The sequence below is a fragment of the Drosophila santomea genome, chromosome X (assembly GCF_016746245.2).
Source record: "Drosophila santomea strain STO CAGO 1482 chromosome X, Prin_Dsan_1.1, whole genome shotgun sequence".
Lineage (NCBI taxonomy): Eukaryota > Metazoa > Arthropoda > Insecta > Diptera > Drosophilidae > Drosophila > Drosophila santomea.
Window position 1 is genome coordinate 20,609,442 of NC_053021.2, and position 24,248 is coordinate 20,633,689.

The 24,248-nt window shown below is 41.8% G+C and overlaps 1 protein-coding gene across 1 annotated transcript; it reads left to right on the plus strand.

Annotated features, from left to right (window-relative positions):
- The first annotated feature begins 22,056 nt into the window (after positions 1 to 22,056).
- On the plus strand, positions 22,057 to 23,357 carry LOC120455840. Its single transcript, XM_039642309.2, has 2 exons — positions 22,057 to 22,759; positions 22,908 to 23,357. The coding sequence occupies exons 1-2, from the start codon at positions 22,180 to 22,182 to the stop codon at positions 23,144 to 23,146; spliced, it is 819 nt and encodes a 272-aa protein (XP_039498243.1). The 5' UTR covers positions 22,057 to 22,179; the 3' UTR covers positions 23,147 to 23,357.
- Positions 23,358 to 24,248: the final 891 nt, after the last annotated feature.

Below are 24,248 nucleotides of genomic sequence, written 5' to 3' on the forward strand. Positions count from 1 at the left end.
TATATATATATGTTTGATATCCGTAATATCTGCTGACTAGTTTGCATCTAAACGAGCGGGATGTTGTACTTTATGTGGTCGCAAATTATATATTATTTTATTATATTTTATTTATATATATTGTTTTAAGGGTCGGAAATGGTCGAGAATATAGTACGAGTATACCCTTTTACCTTACGAGTGAGGGGTACTAAAACTGATCTTATCATGCGCATTATGCGGGTGACTAAAATATAATGAAACATTAAACTCGCTAGGTGCATAATGTGCCCAATTACGGTTAAAGCTGCATAATGCAACTGAATCGGATTATTAGCCCAAAGCAATTATTAAATTATCGGAAAATGCGGCAATCGGACGAATTTGGGAAATCGGTAAAGTGGAGAGCCAAATTTGTTCGCTTTATTTAATTAAGCTGTTTGATATGGCCGAAATGGCGGAAGTGAGCAAAGAGGAGTGCAGGTCTTGGTTTAAAAGCCAAAAAGTAATTAAACCAAAATGGTGAAACATTAACCAAAACGTGCTCCAAAAAAAACCCCTGCCATTCCCGTTATCAGCGTTTGGCATTTGAATGAATAGACGCTTTTGAAGTATTTTTTCCGGGAGAGCTGGAAAATTCGTTGGCCAAAGCGCTTTTATAATTTGCCTTGCCTTTTTCCCCTCGTTTGCCATTCGGTTGCCTTTGGCGGGCAGTTTAAACAAAAAGAGGAGGTGTTTTTTTGGCGAAAGGATTAAATTAAATTCCATTTGGTTTGTGCTGCAAATTTAAGCAACACAGGTAAAAATTAAATCAGCGAAAAATCAACATAATTAAAAGCGTTCGGTGTGCGTTTCCCGTACTTTCATTTGCCCATTTCACACGCATTTCCTCGCTTTCCCATTTTCCCATTTTCACGTTTCGAGAAGCAGCAGAGAAGCGATGCATATCCAAATTAAAAACGCGTCTGTGTGAGCTTTTTTTGTTTTTCGGATTAAAAATTTGAACCCTGAGACGGTCAAAGTTAACGTAAATACACATATGTAGATATTATGCATCTATACAATTCCAAATATAAATCATCAGTCTCCCGTTTAATTTATGCCCTCTCATTTTCATAATATAATTATTTAATTATGCGTTTATTGAGTTTGGAAAAAGGAAATTGAAAAAATCAACCCAATTAAATGGCGGTCCTAATGAAAATGCTAATAAATTAAAATGAAATTATTTGTTTGTTCTTCCGTTTTAATTATGAACAGACATTGGATATGCAACATTTTTCGTAGAAAACACACTTATATTTCGACTACTTTTCGATTCTCGTTAATAAAAAATTCAACTTTAAATATGTACATTAATTCGCAAGCTTTTATAAAATTGTTGACCAGTTCTAATCATCAGAAAATCGATTTTGGGCCCAAACTGTTGCGTTGGCTGCCCAAACATATTGTGCCAACTAATCAAATCAGATTCGGGCCATTCAAACTTCGATGATTAATACGACAGCCCCATTTTGCTCTCTGTCCTTGGCCTTGTTGCCAATTTAAGGCTGATTACAATTCATCAAGCGATGGGGTCGAGCAGCGTGGCCTAAACAAACGAACTGGCCGCAGAGCCAGTTTAGCCCAACAAAGGGCTAAATGCCTTCAACACCAATTTGTTTACATGCTAACCGAACCGACACCCTCCGTTGGGTCGTTTTGCTGAACGTCCTGATGGCGTTATTTATTGTTATCAGACACTCGAGCACATAAAACATTTTATCACTTGGCCCGACACAACAGGGTGCGAAAGGGGAAAAGGTGCCCAGAGCCAAAGTGGATGTAAAAAATAAAGGAAAATGATTATGCTGTGGAATAGGCCGGGCCGAAACGAACGCCATTGGGGCAGGGGGGCGTGGCATGTGGCATGGGGCGGGTGGCAGTTGCGGAGCCTTTGAAACTTCATCACTCAATGCGGCTCGATGCGAGTGTTGAATGCTGGACCGGAAACGGAAATAACGCGTCGTTGCCCCGACCTCCGGCCTCCGCCCTCCACCCTCCGCCCCTTGACTCCAGCCACATCTCTCACCTCATCCGGTCGCTCTATCTATCTTTAAGTAATTTGTGCGCTGTCCTCCACTGCCTGCTGCACTCTGCGAAATAGTTTAAATTAAATAGATATAAAATTCAACTATAAAACGCTTTTAACAATTAAATCGTTACTTATTTAATAATACAAAATGACGAATTTAGTTTCGCAAAAGATAAGATTTTAGACCAATTATCAAGATTATTCTGAATGCACAAGTCCGGGAGTTAAAGTGGTTTTTCTCAGTGTATGCCAGCTAGCCGGAAACGCAGACAAAAGCAGTCCGAATAGGAAAACGCAAAGAAAGCGATAAACGAAAAAGCAACGGAAAAATCACATTTATGTCTAATAGTTTTTTTGCGTCCCGGACTCACTTAGCCATGATTAATTAAGCCTGCAGCGCACGCCTAATGGCCATGGAGCAGGACTCCCTGTCCGCTGCCATTTCGTCCTTATTCTCATCCTCATCCTCATCCTTATCCCAATCCTTATCCCGTTTCCATTTTTTTTCCTGACCATCCAGTGCGGGCCATTGACCTTGGCAGCGCTGGCATTCGGACTAATTGGTAATGGGGCTAAGGAGCGATGGCACTGGATTTATGAAAACGGAAAATGGAAAATGGAAAACGGAAAATTAAAATGCTGACAGGGGAGGGGTCAAGGTCGATTCGGACTGCGGCCTGACGTGGGTTAATGAGTACGGGGAGTCTCGAATGAGTTCAACGATTATTGCACTTTTTCTGCATTGATAGCGAAATTTGAATTGCTCTTCTGTGAAATTCAAATTGATTTCATCCTGATAATTATGACCATTTTTAATTGTCTAATCAGGTTATAAACGGATTTTCTGTGACCTGCAAGTCCAGTTACCTAGATTTTGTGACCCCATTTGTTGTTCGTATTTTTGGACGGAATTATTCTTTACGTTCGATTGTTTTTGGTAGCAAACAAAAATATGTTCTTAAAGAGAAAGTTCTTGGTAAGCTTATTTTAAAAATTCAGTTAGTAAATTAAGGTTATAAGTTTATAAGAAATCCGCCATTACCCCAATCGTACAAAAAAGAATAAAGGTAATGATTTAGAAACTATAACTATTTAATAAGAAGTACTTTGGTATATCGGTTAATTGAAAAGTGTGTAAACACCATTTTAGGCTCCTTCAAAATCAAGGAAATACTCAATTATATTGTGTACGTATTAACAGCCCTTACAGTGGGCGTGGGAGGTTAATTTCTGCATACTTGCTGCAGGCCAAGCTGCACAAATAACTCAATTAGAGCTGCCAGAGTTTTCCCCGCCAGCCGTCGCCCAATGGGGCATTTTCACCTGGTGCTAACTTCGTTTCTTCGATTCCAAACTTTTCGCTGAAGGCGGGCGCGCTGATGAAGAAGTGCAGCAAGGTGTGAAGACCAGCGGCAGGACATAAAAAGGACATGGACCGAGGAGCACCGGGAGCAAACAACTAACAAAAAGCCAACTCTACGCCGACAAAAAGGGGGGAAAATGCCACCCTCCGCCATCCTCTGCCATCCTCTGCCTCCTCAATCCCCTGATTTCCACTTCAACTGAAACTTGAAAATAAATAAAAGCAGAAAAGCACAAAAGTGAGCGGCGGAAGTTGGCCCAAAAAATAGCGTGAAAATGTAAGCGAAAAACAAAGTTAATTGTCGGCAGCCACCCCCGATTTTCACCATTTTCCAGCACACAGACACAAGTGCATAAATAATGAAATCTGTCTGCAGCTCTCAGCGATCTCGAATTAGTCGCAAGTAGCAGACTAAATAGCAATCATTCAGCGGACGACTTTCAACTGACAAACAAACTGAAAACTGAAAAAGGAAAACTGCAACTCCACTCTGTTCCCTCTTTCCCCAACATCCCAACTTGGCATCCTCCAAAAGTCTGGTTAAGTTTCGCCGGGGAAATCTCCTGTTCGGGCTGTTCAGTTATAGTACATCTTCAGGAGGGGTAATCATCAAAAGAATTCCGAGGACGCAACATGGAGGAGCTGAACTTTACTTTCGTTTTTGGTGGTTCATACTATTTGTGTTGTACTTTTAGTGCGTCGACTTACTATCTTTACCATATGTACTATGTAAATTTGTTGCCCCATTTTTCCCATTTATTCCTATGGGAGCCATATATTATAGTGGTCCGATCCGGTCCGTTTCGACTTACATACGCAATAGAAAAAAGAAATTTGGGAAAGTCAGCTTTACTTCTGACTGGAATGAGGGCAGATTCTAGGGTATGCTAGGGTATAAAAAGAGCATTCTACAATGTACTGCCACATCCACTACAGTCACCTGACCTGAACTTAAGAAAATATTAATTAATTAGCTACTTTGAAAAGTCAGATGTTTTGGAAATGGTGGAAAGCAAATACTGTTGGAGAAAAATATGTTGCAAAGGCGAGTAATAGTCTCAGTTCATGGCCAAAGTCCATGACTATAGGCCGAGTTCAGTATGGCGAGGATGAACCGATTTACAGCCGACTGATCGACAATTTACTTTATATTCCGAACTGTTTGAATATAGCTTTATAATTTGCATGCTCCCTATATCAATATAGATGTCACTCAGTACGTTCTTACACTTTCTACAACTGTGACTTGCAGCACTCACTGCTGCGATCTAAATGTCTAAATTGTCCCACGAATAATATCTTCAAGATTTTAAAGTGCAGCAGAAACGATGTGCACTCAAAAGGTGTACCCTTCCTCAAGCTATCTAGTAATTGGGATTACATTTTATCCAAATACATTTTTTTGGGTGGTTCTTCTTTTACATTTTTGACAAAATTTTATGGCTTTTCATTATAAAGAAGCGTTTTCGGTTATATGAAGTATATATTTTCATTATCAGGAACAATAGCTGAGTCGACTGGCCATGTCAGGAACTTTAAATCTAGAAAATTGAAAGTAAGCAAGAAGCTGAGATCTCCGTAGTATGAAAGCTAGATGGTTAAAAATGACGCATGTTTATTACTTGAGATGCAGGGCAAGCTTGTTTCAGAAACTATTCCAGTTAACTATATCGAATGGCTGCGATAAGAGTAATATTTAGTTACTTCAAGGGTATATGCGCTTCGGCTTCCCAACGCAAGCTGCGTCTCTATTGATTTTCCTGCTCCCCATTCGATGCTGTTACACCAGCCCACATTGTTCCACTTTCACGGATACCAAATCTACTTACCTCCCTTGCCGGGCCTAAGATGCCACTCCCTAAGACGCCACTGAACCACACACCCCCGATCCCCGGCAGTTCCCAATCCCCAAGAATATTTGATATATTTTTTTTTTGTAGCTACAGCGTGTTGGCGTGGCATAAGCTTGCTTACTTATCATAAGGAACAGTTACAGTTAAATTTAAGTGACTGCCATTGTACGTACCCCCGAAATTCCCCCTTTCCGCCTTAGCCACTTCCATGCGTTTTTGTCAATTTCGTTTTACGCGCAGCGACTTTTAAACATGAAGGCTCCTCCCCATTTTGCTCCCCATTCCGGTTCTCCTAGTTTTCCTTCCACATTTTCCGCCTTTTCCGCCCGCCGCCATATGCGCATTGATGCCAGCAGAAATCCATGCGATGTTGCCGTCAAAATGTGTGCACACACGCGGCCACGCCCCCATTGCCACCTTTCTGGGTTCCCGCCCACTTTAAAGGGGCTTCTAGTCACAGAATGCTTGCGTAGACAAAAGAAATGCTAGAAGATGCAACTTCGATTTCAATTGAGCCAAATGCAACTTGACAACGCTGACGACGTCGCTTTGTAAGTTCCACTGTTCACGAACCTTAACCCCCTGAAGCCCCCGTTCGCTAAGCCAGTTTCTTCACTCACAGTGTGTACATCAAAGTCATCGACAAGTCGCTTCGGGAAGTGCACTCAAAAAATCTATCACGTCATAGATACTCAACTAAGAAGATTGGAATGGAAAAACTCAAATTTGTTACAAATCTACGCAGTCTTAACAATAAAATTTAATAGCTAACAGCGCTTTAAAAACGATTCTACTTCATTAGTCGCTTTATGTAGCAAACCTTTCTAATTTCACTACTAATTTCAAATTAAAACAAGATTTCCAGCATTTCAGAGCAATTCGTAATTTTCCATTTGGGCTACAATTTCCGCATATGTTGCTCCGAATTTGGGCAATATTTTTTGGGCGTGTGTAAGACCATAGGAGAAGTTAGAGCTGGTGACTTGGCACTTAGCTGCTTACCTTTAAATGCCAAACAGGGCGACACGAAGGGGGCGTGGCACTTGAGACAGGGTGCAAATGGATGGCTGATAGGAGCCGCTGGCGGATTCGGATGAAGATGTGGATGCTCGATGCTTTTCGTGGATGAGAATGAGGATAGCGATGAAGACATATGCTAATCTTCATCGAAGGAAAGCGGCGACAATGGATGGCAATGGCAGGACCCAAATGGGTGGAAAATTCCTTTGTCTTTAATGCATGAGCATTTTCCATCAACTAATGTGGAAGGAAGACTGACATTTTAAAATATGCTTAGTCATTTAAATATGGCTACGCAGGCGGTTTCTATATGCTGGTCTATTATGTAAAGAGTAAATAAATTACCACAAATGACTGGAAGCAACACTATTTCAGATATTTATTTGAACTTTGTGTGTGCTGGTAATAATTTACATGTCATTCAAAGCGCTTAATCGCATCCAGAAATTAAACAACAACCGAAATGAAATTTCAATCCAGTTGTAAGCGCTCCAGGCGTCAAATTTCGGTGTAAATCTTCGTCGCTGTTGTTGGCCTGTGAGTGTGTTTATTAACTTCATTTGGGTTTGAGCAGCAAAAACGGTTTGCATTTCACCGAGCAGTTCGGGTGGAAAATGCAGGAAAATTCGGTGTGTAAGAGGCGAGTTTACGGGACGGAAAAGAAAGCGGAATACGAGCAAGTTTTCGGCGAAACTTTTACCTTTCACTGCACTTTAGCTGCTGCTTTTATCACCCACTTACCCCCACACCCCCCTTCCCACGATTTTCACCTGTTGTTTTTGTATTTTATTCACCTGAGCGCCCAAAGCTGTGCTTTAAAAAATTAACTTGAGACGCTGATGATGGTGGCGCTGAGGATGCGGATGAGGATGCGAATGCGGATGCGATGCGGATGTGGCTCCTCGCAGGACTTTTTATCCTTGGGATTGCGCACTTAATGAGCGTTTAATTGGCTTCATTGTTTACATTGTGGGCGTGTCCTTCGGGGCGGCTCGAGTTTGGCTGATTGAATTTCTTGAGGAAACTTTTTAATTACATCCCATTGTTGCTGCAACAAAGCAAAAAATTAAGCAAGCAAACACAACAACGCCAATAACATGAACATGAAAATGATGAAAAGTGTTTGAAGGGAATTTCAGAGACCAGTGCGTTTAAAAACGCGTGTGCGATTTTCATTTGGCAAATTGCTCGCGAGGCTATAAAAAATGTAGAAGGGAATGTGAAATCTGCTACAAAGACAAGACTCTGTCCCCCTTTTCCTGGCCTCCCCGATTTATTTACAAATGCTGCAGCATTTTATGTGGCCATTAAAATATTTTATTGCTCATGGCGTAAATTTTAAGCAACAATGAAACGTATAAGAACCGGCCGACAAAAACCCCAAAAACAGAGCCACAAACACGTGAGCCAGCCCCAATGGCATCTCAAAACAAAAATAAAAACAGCGAATCCGGCAAGAAAAATAAACTCGTTGAAAGAGGTTCTAAGTGGCGACTATCGAATACCCTGCCGTAGTGCAATGCTCAGGTATATGCCCCATGTGAGCGAAGGCAAAAGAAGCATTAAATCGGTTATAAAGGTGTTCAACAGTATGCAACAATGTGTTTTGAAGTTTGATGTATTTACCATAGGCATGCAGCACGGTTGCGTCGTTAAGTATTATAGCTACCGTCAAGAGGAGTACCTTTACATACTGATTATTAAACCGAAGTATGCCCAAGCTGAGGCCCATATCTTTTCAAGATTTTGTGGCGGCCCTGACTTTTCTTAACGCCCACATTCTTGCGACTGTCCGCGTGGCCAGGCCGGTTCCCAGCGATTTTCCCCTTTGCAATTCGGTGAAAATTTAATTTGCATTTGCGCATAAAACGCTGCTACAACACTAGCGACCATGGCCATGCATGGGCGTGGGTAGATCGGGAGCAGGGGGCGGGGGGCGGGGGGCAGGGGGCAGGGGCGGCTGCCACGCCCGCTAGTTTGGCTTACACCTTAAAGAGCGCCCGTGTGCGGGTCTCCTTCGTTCCGGTTTTTCGTTTTTCCGCTTTTCCAACGCTTTTCCCCAGTCATATTTATGGCAGCAGCTGTTCGGGAAAACGTTGAAAAAAATATACGGGGGCCAAAATGAGAGGGGGTGCGGCTGCCGCCCATGTTACGCATACAAATGGCAGCCAATTGATTTACTTGTGCCGGCAGTCATTTGTTCTACTCGTCCCCTAGCCAAAGGAAAAGCTTAAATTTTACTATTGGAAAATGGAAATCGTGAAAAAGCGGGTCTGCGTTTTATGGCAGTCCATGTAAATTATGTTTATGATGCCCGGAATCGAGAATCCCAGGGATCGGTTGGAAAAACAGCATTAACTCCTACCAAATTCGTTTCAATTAAATATGCAGTTATTATTAAATTTGTACTTAATTTCATTTGGCGAAACCCATTTTAAAAGCGTTTTAATTTGTTTTCGCTTTATTTGTTTAAGAATTCTATTTAATTTGGCGGGAAACAGACGATGAAAAAGTGCCCCCTGTTTTTCCCGTTAATATTGAGCAATAAAAATTTCTATTGAAAAAGTGCCTGTGTGAAAGTATGCAATATGCAAACGAAAGTCTCCCCTCCCCCCTCTTCTCACCTGTTTATGCAAGCCAATAAAGGTCTACCTGGGTGTGTGTATGCATATGTGTGTGTGTGTGTGTGTGTGTGTGTGTGTTTATGCAGCAATAACTGTAAATGACAAACAATTGCGCACGTTAAAATCGTTGATTAAAATCAGCATAAACACACACAGGACAAAGGCTGAAATGGCAATAGGCGCCGCAGGCGGCGAAAGGGGGCGGAATTGTGGGCCACAAGTGCGGCCTATCGACTTGGACACACCCTCGAAAAATGGCTCGAGCTAGGTCGGAATTGTAGGTGCTAAATATAAATAGAAAGGTTTCTATTTATATGTCTTATGTAACATATGTACATATATATACTTGAAAGTATAACAAAGCAGACAGTAAGTGTTCTACCTCGTAAAACGCTGGGATTATAAAGAATAGTTTATAAAATACATTTATTGGAAAGTAACTTACAGTTGACAAACTAATTCATTTGGAATGAAATTTATTTTTAAATATCTTTCAAAGATATCTTCGCGCTCTATCACTTGTATCGCAACCAGTTGCAAAACTCAATGAGAGCCAGAAATACCTCATTTTTGATGGGTACATATATAAATAGTTTGCATTTATCAATTTGGTTTACAGTCCATATGTTTCATAGATCAAGGGGTATCAGAGGAGTGGGAGGAGGGATGTGGGTGGTTGCTACAGGGCATTCGGCCAAAAGGATCTGTGCAGTGCGTCATTTATGCGGGCCTATGAGCAGGTTTTTCGGAGGGCGGGCCAAGCGACATTTCAGTCGGTGCTGCTCAGGTAAATAAGTTGCACTTTAAAGCAAACAAGACCCGAAAGCAGCAGTCGCTCCCCGCCCCCTGCCCCCCGCCCCAACCATTTCCAGCCGACGCCTCTGTGAGTCCCATCGCCAACCCGACAAACTGACAAACCGACGACCGACGTACCGACCTCAGCATCAGCATCAGCTCCAGCTTCAGCCAAACAAAATGGCTTCTGTCCCCGGCACACACACTCACACTCACACACACACACACATGTGTCAGTGTGTGTGTGTGTGCGAGTGTCCTGCACGGACCGCTAGTTGCAGAGCCTGTAAATGTCATTGGCAGACACAGACGAAAATATTTTAATAACTACTCGTATTCGTTCTGCTCCGGCAAATGTTTTCATTAGCTGGAAAAATAGAAAAACAGAAAAACAGAAAAACGGGCAAATGCATGGAAGAGCAGCGACGAGAATTAGAGAGCAAAAGGAAAACAAAAGCCAAATGAATGGAAAGTTCTGGGAAAGCCAGTCAATTAAGTCGAAGCGAGCGGAGAGGTCCTCGAGTAATTCCACCAATGTTTGCACGACTTTAAGGCCAAGAAAAACAGAATACTCCTAGTTTTTTAACAGCTTTTGTCATAACTACACCCCAGACCAGACATTTCCCATTGATCTCATTAATCTCCGGGGCGCTGTAAGGAAAGACGACAGCTTCGGCAATTGGAAATGCCTAACTCGAATATTTATAGGAATTTACATGACAAGGAGGTGTTCAAACTATTCAACTAAAAGTATGAGTTCTATTGCTCCATTAACGTTTCGCTGAAAAGAATGTAACCAGCAGATGGAGACATATTCATACATTCGTCATCCGGATTATTAGCTGAGTTGATCTGACCCAGTCCGTTTGGGAACTACATATGTACGAGGGTCGTTTGATAAGTCCGTGACTTTTTGAATAAAATATATTTTTTTCGTCAAAGAAGCGTTTTATTTCTCAACATAATCTCCTTTTAGCTCTATACATTTAGTCCAGCGTTTTTCCAATTTTTTTATTCCTTCCAAATAATAGGTTTTCTCAAGGCCCTCAAAATAGTCGTTTGTTTCTGTGATGACCTCTTCATTTGACCCGAATCTCTTACCGCCGAGCCATTTCTTCATGTTTGGAAACAAAAAATAGTCACAGGGGGCTAAATCTGGAGAATATGCTGGATGGGGTAGCAGTTCGTAGCCCAATTTATGAAATTTTGCCATGCTGACTACACACGTGTGCACCCGTGCATTGTCCTGATGGAACAGCACTTTTTTTTTCGCCAAATGCGGTCGTTTCTGCTTCAAATCAATATCGAATCTGTCCAAAAGCTCTGAATAATATTCGCCGGTGATCGTTTTACCCTTTTCAAGGTAATCGATGTGAATGATACCTTGTGCATCCCAAAAAACTGTGGCCATGACCTTGTTGGCCGACAGACCCACCTTGGCCTTCTTTGGTGCACGTTCACCCGGAGAAACCCACTGTCTTGATTGTTCTTTGGTCTCTGGTGTGGTGTGGTGGATCCATGTTTCGTCTACGGTAACGAAACGGCGCAAAAATTCGTTTGGATTGCGGTTGAACATCGCCAAACACTCCTTTGAAATGGTCACACGGTTGCGCTTATGGTCGTGTGTGAGCAATCGCGGCACCCATCGCGCGGAAAGCTTTTTCATGTCCAAATATTCATGTAAAATGTGATGTACCCGTTCAGTTGAGATGCCTACAGCCTCAGCTACCTCACGCACTATTTAGAGCAGGTGCGCGGCAAATACAAAAAGTCACGGACTTATCAAACGACCCTCGTACAAGTATGTTTAAATGATACAAAGAAATAAATGTTGCCACGCCCTTTCTAACGCCAACAAAAGGACAACCACACTTTTAATTTAATTTTTTATGATTACTATTACGCCCCCAAACCAAACTAAAACCGATATTTTATACTGCACTCAAAATGGCGCAGCTTTGTGTGGAAGAGGATTTATATAGTTTATGTTGTGCCGTCTGTTACTGCGTACAGAGCGAGAATAATCAATAGAATATTTGCAGGAGGAGTTCTACTAATTGGTAACCCTACATGAAGAAGCAATGAATAATATGCAGCATCAATTGGAATAAAACATAGTGCCCCTTACAATCTTTTACAATAGTTGAGGGTCAAGTCCTTTAAATCTGATAGGCCAATTTGAAAGGCTCTCTATAAAAATAAAAACTATAAATATAGGCACATAACAAAACTTATAAAAAAATATTATAAAATTCAAATATATTCAAATATGTTTCGGTTTGATATGACGATATTATATCATTTGTACTATTTTTTTTTTACCAGAATAGTATCCAGTTTATACGTAAGAATAGAGAATCTATTATTTTTTAACAATAGTATAGATTTTATGCATTCTATTCTTTTTTCTGTGTGTAGTGTTTTTGAATATCCCACCGGAAGAAACTAAACAATTGTGATAAGTCCATGATTTTAATACTATAAACTCAAGGTGCTATTGGGTGTTTGTAGTGCAAGAGTGATTCTGCGTTTCGGCTAAATTATAAAGGTAGAAAAAAAAGTTAATCAATCCCAACCCAAACTGAACTCAATTATATTCCAATTGTTTTTTGTATTCTATACCTTGCATTGCTGTAGAGAAAGCTTTGGTTAACTTACCCAGTCAGCTTCTCATTTGGTCTCCTTTCGTTTTGTTCTGAAAATTGTCAAGAAACTTTTCAATATCATTTCCTTTCGAGTGATGAGCGGCTCGTTTGAATAAATAAATGATCAGGACTCGTTAAACACGAGTTAGAAGTACATATATTCCCAATCAATCAATAAAAGCTAGAATGTTGAGATTAAACGTGCAGACTCCAGAAACATAGACGCAGCACAAGATTGTTGGCCCATGTTGCCACGCCCACTCTAACGCCCACAAACCGCCAATTTTGTTGTTTTTTTTGTTTTCATTTTAATATATTTCTTGCAAATTTGTATCGATATGTCAAAAAAAGAAAATTGAACTTTTTCAGCTTTGATAGCATTGATTTTGTTTAGTCTCTTCTTATCAGGAAAGTGAGAAATAGAACTTAGTTATAGCTCGATTGATGTCATAGGCTATCCAGTGCATTTCAAACATATAATTCCCCTCCGGAAAGGGCAGTACTTTGGTAAACTTATTATTTATACTATGATACGACATCTTTTCCAGCACAATATTATCCTGAAATGAATTTAATATAAGAAAATAAGTTAGTAGGTATTTTTTTTATAAACTCCGCGTATACGTACTTCAAAGGGACAAGTGTGGTGTATATTGGAATACTCTTTGAAACAATTGTAAAAATAAGGTTCTAAATTTTCCACATGAGCGAATAAACTAAACGTCCATTTGATTGTTTGACTATCATCCGTTCACAATGCTTTAGATAAAGCAAAAGTAGGTGCTGAATTATAGTTTGACTCATAATGTATTTGTAATCATACTAATTATAAAGCTAGCAGAAAATATAACCCTTTTTTGTAACATGTATTTATTTCCGTTACTCGTGGGGTAAAAGGGTATACTAGATTCGTTGAAAAGGATGTAACTTGTAGAAGGAAGCGTTTCCAAGAATATAAATTCACATATGTATATACATATAATAGCCGAGTCGATCTGTCCGTGTCCGTCTGTCCGTCCGTATAAACGTTGAGCTCTCATGAACGATAAAAGCTACCAAATTTAAATTAGAATTCTGTTGGGGAACGTGGAGTGTGTCGATTATAGTCAAGAAATACAGAATCCTCTCTTGATTGTCCAATAAATATAAAATAAATTCATTTTGGCATGCTTCTGATACTGTAGATCAGATGCTTTGAAAATGTATTATTAAATAAAAGCAAAGGTACTAGATTTATCGTTTTTATTTAATGATGGTAATGGTTTCACTACTATGGAAAACTCCTTATCAAGTAACCACGCTTTTAGAAAATCATGAAATCTCATTGCATAAACGTAGTACGAGTATATGAAGAATCAGTTACCGTTGAGATCACTAACCAATGGTAGGGCTGATATCGTCCAAAGGCCTTATTTAGACTCCACTAAATGGCTTGACCAGTTTTATAAGCCCCCCTTGAATTTTCTCTAAAACTTCTCTGCGGTGTGGACGTGGAGATAAACTGTTGGTGGTGGCGAACAACATTGTTATTATTTTTAAAAGCGATTTTCGCAACCGGCACGCAGCTGGGCTCGTTAAAAGCACAAACAACGAATATATGGTTGAAAGGGTTGGGGATTGGGGGTAGCTCTTTGGGAGCTACATTCCACGCTCACACACATCCGAACATGGAAAGCAGTTAGCCCCGCGGTGTATACACATAAGTCATTTATTAAAAATCCACCGAAGCTGGAAAACAGGAATGGCAGGAAAAGCGACGGCAACGGCGGCCGTCCAAAGTATGACAAACAATAGCCAAATGGGTTTTTCCTACAACAACAATTTTTCAATATGCTCCAACCAAAATGACCAAAAGAGCCGCCCTCAAACCGAAAACCGAGCCCAAAAATACCAGGAAAAGGGGAGCACATCGGCATCGGCATTGGGAGAGAGCACAATTCTTCGCCGTTGTTTGCATACCCAGTGGATGCAGAAGGGATCGTAGGGTATTATGATGAGGAGATTTGGACGGTCCGCCTTCAAGACTAGTGTGCGATGTCAATTAAAGTGAAACTACATCTTTAACAACATAAACTAATAAATATATAAAATAATTTGTTCGTTCTGAGTAATTAAAGATAATCAAACATGTCGAAATCTATAAGCTTAATTAATGAAAATCACACAATCACTAAGATGCTGCAATAATGCAATCATATTTAATTAGTAAATATAAAAATAAATTCTACCTTTCATTTAAATCTAAAGAAATGTAATTAATATATACTTTACACATTTTTCATATTTCCCCAGCAAATTCGCTGAACTATTTTCTCCCAGATGAACTAAAGGGTATTTTTGACTCGGATAGCTCCTCCATTATTTGCACCCTGCTTGCCATTATGGAGCGTTGCGGAGCTGCAGCAGCTTCTGCCCATTCTGCCGGAACCCCACCCTCCTTCCGAAGACTTTTCCGCTTATTTTCCTGCCACCAAACGCCCCACGCCCACACATCGCCGCCCACACACGGCCACCCACAGGAGGGCCAAGGCTAAGAACATTCATAGGTCGATTGTCGCTGCCATTAAGTGTGCATAAATGTGACAATAACAACAATAAAAAGGATACCAACGGGTGTGGGTATTGAGCCAGGGTAAGACCGAATCCCGTATGCTCTTACCTTTGAGACGAATTCTTGATCATTTTGAGCATTTTGTTATGCGATTCATTTACGGCTCCTTTTTATGCAACGCACCAAAATTGGTACTTTCATTTTTTACTAGCTGATTTTTAAATGGTAAAACAGTGGTTAAAAACAGGTCAAAATTTCACTAAGAGCGCTTTAAACTCTGATTAGATTATATGATGGGAAGGAGAAAACCGGTTTTCAGAAAGTGGACCAATCAAAGAAGCTTGTTTAAAAAACCAGCACTTAGAACTGGATATAAGTGTAATTACAATTGCTCCGGACTCGAGTTCATTTAAAGTAGAATGCAATATGCATTACATTTTCGTGAATTTATTTTTAAATGGTCATTAAGAAACCGTGATGTTTCTTCTTATATTCAGGCAATTAAATCATAATATTGCTTTAGGCAAAAACCATCTTTCTACAATAAAGTTGTGTTGGAAATTTGGGCCAGAATGTTTTCCGCACTCTAGAACCAATAATTTGCCTGCTGAATATTGCTAAAAAAAAGTGTAATAAATGCGGTTAAACAGCGAAAACATTTTCCAGGCTCAAATGTCCCACCACGAAATGGAAATAAGCTCGCAATGCAGCACGTTGCATTTGTTTATTTGCCGCTGCCGAAGAATGCCAGCTGCTGCCCAGACAGCAGTTTCAAATATTCAAACGTGGACGGGTCGGGATGGGTGGCCGGCGAGCGAAACCTTTAAATAAAAATGGTCGGAAAATAAATTTTAATTTGTGACATTGGCCATGGGGCTGGCGAAAATGGGAAAATGCGAAAATGGATTGAACGATTTGATGGCCAGGAGGATGGACCGGACAAAAGGACATCAAAACGAGAAACGGAAGGAGCACTGCAACTGCCATCAAGGCTAACGATATTGTGACAGGTTATCGATATTGTCGCAAACTCGAATGGCTGACAATCGAGTTGTGCTCTGGAATTGGTCAATTACTTAACTGCCAGGGAAATCGGCTCGCCTCCTGATGGCAATTCTGTAGTGTACTCGCAGTCGATTTTTGTGTAGTTGTCGCTACTCGTATTATATATGTATACACCTTTTTGTAGCTCTGCAGCAAGCATATTGATTTCAGTCAGAAGTTGCAAGTTGCAACGCAGTGAGGTGGACATTTACGACCGTGTAAAGTACCTATAATATTAGTAACACTAATTCAGTATCAACAACCGGGTCGATCCCTTTCTACGTTAACTATTCTTTCTGTTGTAAAGCTATCATCTGCAGTAAACATATCAAAAAACATACTTTCTATTGCAGGTAGTAATGGATTTAATAATGGATTTAGTAATGGACCTTTGAAATTTTTGATCATTAATGGTCGGATCTTAAAGGAATTTTGTAGTATACCCTCTACTCTACGATAACATATACAAGAAATCATAGGTTTTGGGCTTTACTTATTTCAAATAGGCTTTAAACGCCTTCATTCCTGAAGTGCTGTAAGTGCCTTTAAGTGCGTTTCTAGTTATGAGCTGAATATACGATTAGTTGGGGCCTTTTTTGCAGAACGTTGTCCGCCGGCGTATTTGGTATTCAACTCTTGGCTAGGACCAAATTTGCTGGCCTCGGGGGCGGGAATCGGTTGAAAATTAAACATAATCATGTGCAACATAAATATGCAAGTGGAGTGCGGCTCGCCGTTTCGGTCTCCACATCCCGCCGTGCTATTGATATTTGGCCAAAAGCTGGAGGATTCAGTATGAGCAGGAGTCGCTGGAGTCGCTGGAGTCGCCGGAGTCGCAGAAGCCAACGAAGCAGCAGCGACTGGCAAAGTTTGCATAGCAAACAATGAGCACTTCTGGCACACACCCTATGCACACCCTACATTCTACACCCTACACTCTACACCCAACAAGCTACACCATATACACACAGGCTGTTCGTTAGAGTGGCAAATCAAACAGTTCCCCACATCGCCCGATGAATATGTTTATGCCAGTTGGCATTGCAATAACTTCATAAATATGCAGTGCAGACGGCGGTCGGCAGACTACAGGCTACAGACTGAAGACTGCATACTGCATACTGCATACTGCAGCAGTCGAAGCTGCTGAATTTAAATTCAAACAGCGGCAACAAAGTCGAATTTAATGCGGCAAAGGCAGAACAATGCAATTATGATTCGGCTGTCAATTAAATGGCAAATTTACAGCACTTCAAGTGCACTGGCCCAGGCACTCGTACTGCGATAGCCGAGCCGAATGGAATAAGCATAAAATAAAATCATATAAAATATCAATAAAGCACACAAATTTATTGCAGACACATACACGGCAAAAGCGAGCAGTTGAGCATCCTGCAGGAGCCTTCGACTGCAGACTCCTTACTCTGCCACCCATTTGCGTATACCCTTGCAGAACCGATACTTACACTCACCTTTATTGTATTTCTGATGTGCGCTAAACTGGATTTATGACAAGAAAGAAAAGTTCCCAAAATGTATCGTTCTAGATACGCAAAGCAGTCACATGTTTAATGCACATTATTCTTTATATTAACGAAGAATGCCAGTATATAATAGCTTATCTATAAAGGCTGTTAAGTCCGCTAATGCACGTTTTGCTATTTGATAACAGTTGAATTGCACTACAACTAGACACATTTGTACATTTATTCAAATCACAGGATAGGCAATCCGCAGTAGGGTATAAGCTGATTCGCTTTGTGAGGCTTGCTACATTTTATTTGCGGTCGAGTGTGTGAGTGTTGGGAAATACTCGTAAATAAAATACTCTCCCCGTTTCCGCCCCGCCCCTGTTCGCTTTCTTCCCCTCAGTTTCCCGACGCCTCTGATTTTCCCCCACTTCTGGCCAGCGGCAAAACGATGACGAGCTGACGATGTTGTTGTAAATACCATAAAGAAAATCGTTGCCGACGTGCGGTGTCTGTGTCTGTGTGTCCTGCAAGTCCTGCAAGTCCTGCGCCCGTGAATGTGTATGTGGATGTGGATGTGGAGGTCGGTGGGTTAGGGGCTGAGGGTGTGTCAGGAGGCTGTCAGCATCTGGAAGGAGCAGGCCAGAATGAAGCAACAGCAGCCAGCCAGCCAGCAGGCAGGAAGCCCTGCGAAATGTTATTTATTGGAATTGTGTAATAAATGTGACCGAAAGTGCACTCGACGTAAACGAAATGTTGCATGCCACATCCTCTCGCACGCCCATGTCGCTTTTCCCGGCGTCCATCCTTGTGCTGCTTCCAGGGCTCTCCGTTGCATTAGGAGCTGCCAAATGATGCAAATGAAGGTGGACCAACAGCCTGGACACATGCGCATCCAAATGACCATTATCCATTATCCTTTTGCACGTGTATGCGAGCTTTCAGCGTGCCGAGTTCAAGGGGTCGCATGACACGACATTTTCGCTGGCTAGATGTCTTCATTATCCTGCGAACTCTTCAGCTGCCTGACTTACACTTTGATTTCATGCCACAACACGCCCTTAAATCATATTTTCTTTGTTACTTAAAAAAACAAGTGATGTTTATTAATTGATTAAATTGGTTCAAAACGTTTTGAAATCATCGTTAAATGAAAGCCAAAGGATACTTTTGTACATTAAGTGCTTACATTTTCAGGTAACTAAGCCTTTGAGAAATTAATCTCCCCTCCAATTTCAGAGCATCCCCCACTTAATTCGGAAATAAAATACTACCACATCAATCAATCAATACGTGCTGATGTAAGCAAATAATCCAGTACAAAAGTGAGACGTCACGCGTGATTACCGAACGTAGTCGCAGGACATTTCAAGGACCTGCCACAGGCAGTGTTTCCCAGTTTCCCATGATCGGCCCCACAGATTGGGAGCTATTCCTGCTGTTCAAGCTGTCCCTGCTTATGGCTACGTGATCGCCCAGCTGGGAGGACACACATATAGTAGAGGACACGGCGCGACTCCTCGCAATTTGTGCCGAAACATTTGCATCTGCATTTATCCACATCCAAGGTTTGTGGACTCCACGACCACAAAACACACTCGGCAAAGGCAGTCGACCCCTGGACCCCAGAGATGCGCACTCGGCCTGGTTCTAGCCAAATATGTTTCCCCAAACTAGGAAAGAAAATCACCTTTTATCAAAGGGGTCTTTTCTATTGCAAAAAATTCTTTTTAAAATGGATCATGCTTTAAATGGGTTTTAAGGTACGATGGCTGATATATAAATTACATAAATTTTTTAAGTATTTAAAAAAAAAAGTCATAAATAGCTATTTTTTAATATCATAAATAATTCATCTATAAATAAAAAACTTACTCGCATGTATATTGTATTTTAATAACTTATAAAGGTATAACAATAATATTTAATAAATAAATCAATATAATTGTCGTAAAATGTTCGTTAAGGCATCTAAAAGACATAAGTCCTAAAAACTAAAAAGTAATTTATTTGAATAAAAGTAACCTAATTTTTAGACTTAGATTGAGTTTGTGTCGCCGGTCTCCAAAAGCGGAATTTCCAGAGTTTTATTTAGACCCAGACGCGTCGGAACTAATATCTTTTTATACCTTACTTGTAGAAAAGAGGGTATACTAGATTCGTTGAAAAGTATTAAACAGGCAGAAGGAAGCGTTTCCGACCATATAATTTATATATATTCTTGATCAGGATAAATAGCCGAGTCGATCTGTCCGTCTGTCCGTCTGTCCGTCTGTCCGTCCGTATGAACGCTGAAATCTCAGGAACCATTTGTAAAAAGCCATTTTTTAACATTATTTAGCCATTTGTAAACCATTTTTGTATTAGTCTTGTAAATTTCTATCGATTTGTCAAAAAACTGTTTGCCACGCCCACAAACCGCCAAAAACTGTCAGGGTTGAAGACTCTTCTTCTAACTTCCACTAGCTGAGTAACGGGTATCAAATAGTCGGGGATCTCGACTAAAGCGCTCTCTCTTGTTTAATTTATTAATTAGGCAAATATAGAAAGTGATTCCATTCAATAGCTTTCCCAACTTATAGCCGGCAGCACTGGGCGCTCCGTTGCCATCCCCTTGTCCAGCTGCATTGGCAAATCTAATGGGGTCCTTTGGCGCCCCCCGCCCCACGCCTTTCGTCGCCCCCCGCCTTTCCCCGCCCATGCCGGTGTCCCGCTGTCTGCAGCACACACACATGGACAAATGGCACCTTTGCTTTGTCCCGAAAATTTCCATCGATTTGATTTATATGCAAAATATTTAGATTTTATTGCCGGTGTGCATATGGGCCAGACATACGGACAGACGGACGTACGGACAGACGGACAAACGGACAGACGGAGAGTCAGGACACAAGAGGTTTAAGTGAGATCGATAGTTATAGTTGGGAAAACCAGCAGTCAGCCACATCCATAGGCGGTTACATACGAGAAAAGTCGGAAAAACAGCTGAGGTTGTAAAGATAATTTATGCAGCTTTCGGTAATATTGAAACCGAAATTTAAATGCAAACAAGGGAAAGTGTTGGGAAGGCCCGTTTTGCTAACCCCATATACATAGCAACGAGCCCTTTTCCACCTGTTTTCCTTTTGTGTTTGTGGTTGTGTTTGTTTTGTTTGTGTTGTTTGGGGCAAAAGTTCGGTTATGGGAAAACGGAAAACGGAAAACGGAAAACGGGTAAACGGAAAATGGCCAGGCTATTAAAGGCCATCGAATGTAGGAGGTGGCTCTTCAAGTGCAGCTAATGAGGCGCCTCCGCCCGCTTCTTGTATTGCCAACCCGCAACTTTCCACATTTTTCATTATGTCGCCGACAAGGCGTAAATGAAAAGGAGCTGCAAAATGGGGAGCCCAACGGGCCGGGGGGCGTGGGAGGCGTGTCAAAAATTATGTTGATTGTTTGCTCTAGCCAAGGAAATAATTAAGCAAGACATGGCAGCAACGGAGACACGGGCAAGAAACTCGAGCGTATTTCGCTGGCGCCAAGTCAAAAACGTATATATGTATATATATACATACATATATATGTATGTATATGTATGAAAAATATAATATTTTGGCTCTGCTGCACAGCGAAAAAATGTGCAATTTAGAATATGACATTATATTATTGTAAGCAGTCGGATTTCTCAGCTACGAGCAACGTGTGCTTTCAGAATGTCTACATGTTTTATTCCAAGTGCACGTATTTTACCACCAGGCTGCAAAAACAAATTCCGAAATCGTCAACAGCTTTTTGCGACTCACTGTGTGTGCGTCGGTTTTTCGCTGGAGCCACTGCTCCAAGTTAATCTAATTAGTGAGCCACTTGGAGCTGCAGTTTTGATTTACATTTCGAGCTGCCACTGGAAATTAGCCAGGGAAAGGCAATCGGCCCACTCCGCACATTTTGGCATCGAAAAGTTTTACTAATTTCCGCACAAAATGTTTGCAATAGATCGGTGGCCATCACCCCTTTGCCCTTTGCCCTTTGCCTTTGAATGTGGCTATTATTTCGGTTCGATTTCGGTTCATTTTATCGCATTTCATTAGCGGCAGCAGCGATTCCAATTCCCAATTTCCAATTTACTATTTCCATTTAGCTTGCGACTGGCATTTTACAATTGTTGCCTCGCAATCGGGCATCGAATGGGATTTTATTTATTTATTACGTTTACGCAGCATGTCCAAACGCAGCGCGTTCCTTTGTCCTCGTAGGTCCTTTGTTCGCTCGAGCTGAGCAAATATTTAGAAATATTCGGGCATCGAAAAGTGGACCGAGTGGATCAGAGCGCCATTGATAAGCGATAAGCGATAAGCGATAAGCCTCGTCTCCCCAGGGCCATGAATAAATTAGTTGGCCAGCCCAGAAGTCTTTACGGTTGGTCAAGAAAACATCATGATTATATTTAGCAAATGTCGGGAGTAAAATGCAGAACATTGGCTAATACCACTAATAATCGAGGCGAAGTCATCAGCTTGCATTACATGGTGACCTAATTCAAATTCTGCAGAAGTAAGTCCATATTTTGTGTGAAATATGTGTAGTACATTTAAACCTTTCAAACAGGCCATGTGATAACACTCCGTAAAGTATCATTCAGGCTAAGTAACAGCTCTCAGTTCTATTCAGTATAAGCCAGAGCTCCGTCGGCTGAACATCGAAATCGAAAAATCATTTTTATTTTTTAGGAAGTTTTTCAGTAGTTTTTCAGAAATTTTTTCAAAGGAATTTTCAAGAAAACAAAATGGCAAAAATTGAACCAACAAACGGCATACTCGGGAATGAGCAGCAGGTGGAGCCTAGGGTAATAGTACCCAGTGACATAGTGAACAGGCCGGATGTGGTAGAGTATATGACGGCTGCTCGCCCACAAAGATACACGTTCCCTGAGGTCTGCCAGATGATTAAAGCCCTCACCTGGCCCCGAATGTTGTTTGATTTGCTCTCGCGCCATGAGCTGGGCTCCATCTCGTTGGGCTTGGGAATCATAATCCTCGATGTCCTCGAGACGCTGCAACGCTTCAATCTCTTGCAACAGCTGGCCATCATCGGCATGGCATTCCTGGGCCACATTATGATCTACACATGCATCCGGCCGTATATGGGATTCAGGCCCTACGAGCGGCTGATCAACGCCGATATCAATGTGCACTTGACCCCGGAAACGGTGGTCCGCGTGGTCGACTGCATCAACCGCTGGGTGGCCACGGTGCAGTTCGTCCTCTTTGGCGCCGAGTTCCTTGAGCTTCTTCTGATAATGGTTGCCTTGGCGGCGGTGCATTCCATCCTCTGCTCCATCGACGTCTTTTTGCTGACTAGGATCGGTAAGTCTCCTTGGGCGAGTAACATGGAAAACATTGCCACAACTGAACACACGCCAATTTTGCCATTAGCCACTACTGTTACCCTAACGTTACACTATTGTTTTCAGCATTACATGTAATACATTGAGTAACACAATTCCACCCATAGCCCTCTGTATGTCGTTCGCTATCCCAAGGCTCCTCACGTTGTTGGAAAACGAGAATCCGTTGGCCAAAGCCTATTTGCAATTCAAGGCAAAGGAACGTGTGCTGGATGTCCTAGCCACGTTGGAGGAAATGGGCGTGAAGGTGAAACTGATCACCACTGAGCGCTGGCGGCGGGAAGTGGAAGCAATGAAGGAGTTATATGACGAGTATGCGTCGGCGATTCCAAGACCAGTTTTATGATGTGGAGATGTCAGACATAGATACTTAAGATACTCAGATACTTAAGCGCATTGCTTCGCCGAGGATAGTTCGTTATATTCATCGTTTCATGGTTTCATCGCTTTTATTTAACTTGTTAATCGTTTCCACATACCACAGACGAGCACAGTACAAAACTGACAGAACTCTTATATACACCTCACAATTAAAACACGTACACTGCACACTGAAAGTTTTCTTGTTTTATTTCACTTAAATTGTATTGAATTATTTCAAGGCACAAAGTAGTAAGTATATGGTCCGCAGTAAATCTATTGAGATTTTCTCTTATATCAAGCGAAATAATGAGGTTGATTCTCGATGTGGATATTAATTAAAGCCTACTGTTTTTCCGCGCGACTTGCGGGCGATAAAAATCGCGCACAGAACGTGACAAAGAACGATGAAGTTAAAGGCGCCGAGAGCATGCAACATGCGACCTGCCGCGAGAAGAGCTGCGAGTAGAGTGGGAGAAAGTGGGCGGTGGATGCTACTCAGCCTTGCCGGTGGTTAATCATTAAAGCCGCCTTCCAGGCCCAACGGCTCAAGATGGTCAGATTTATTCATTAGCGGAGTGTGTGGGGCTCGGAAATCACTGCGGGCCAGTGGGGGCATTAAAAATGTAGTGGGCTCTCGGCGGGAGCAGGAAGTGCACGAAAATCGAAGGAAAAAGTGGGAGGCGGTGGGCGCGGTCTCTGGGACGAAGGAAGAGGGCGACAGGAAGTGGGTGAAAATTGGGCAATAGGAGCGGAGTGGAAGTGGAGGGGTCGGGGACGGGGACGGAGACGGGGTCCTTTTCTTCTTGCAATTTGCACTCAATTGCAATTTCCGTCCGGCGCTGCCATTTGCTACGTGGCTGCCACGTGAAAAGCCATCGACCACCCCCTTTACGATTTTCCAACATTCCGCGCCCCTGCTACGCCCCTGCCTACGTGCTGAGTGGAGCAAAACGCGCAGAAATTTGTTTTGCCATTTTGTTTAGTTGTTAGTTGTTGCCGCGGCGGTCCGCATTTTCCGCTTTTCCGCCCTTTGCGCCCTTTGCCGCCCTTTTCTGCATGCCTCCCACCTTCCGGGTCTGCATGTT

Coding starts and splice junctions, on each gene's coding strand:
- LOC120455840 (XM_039642309.2), top strand. CDS start 22,180: ATGGCAAAAATTGAACCAACAAACGGCATACTCGGGAATGAGCAGCAG. Junction 22,760..22,907: donor CTTTTTGCTGACTAGGATCG/GTAAGTCTCCTT, acceptor TTCCACCCATAG/CCCTCTGTATGTCGTTCGCT.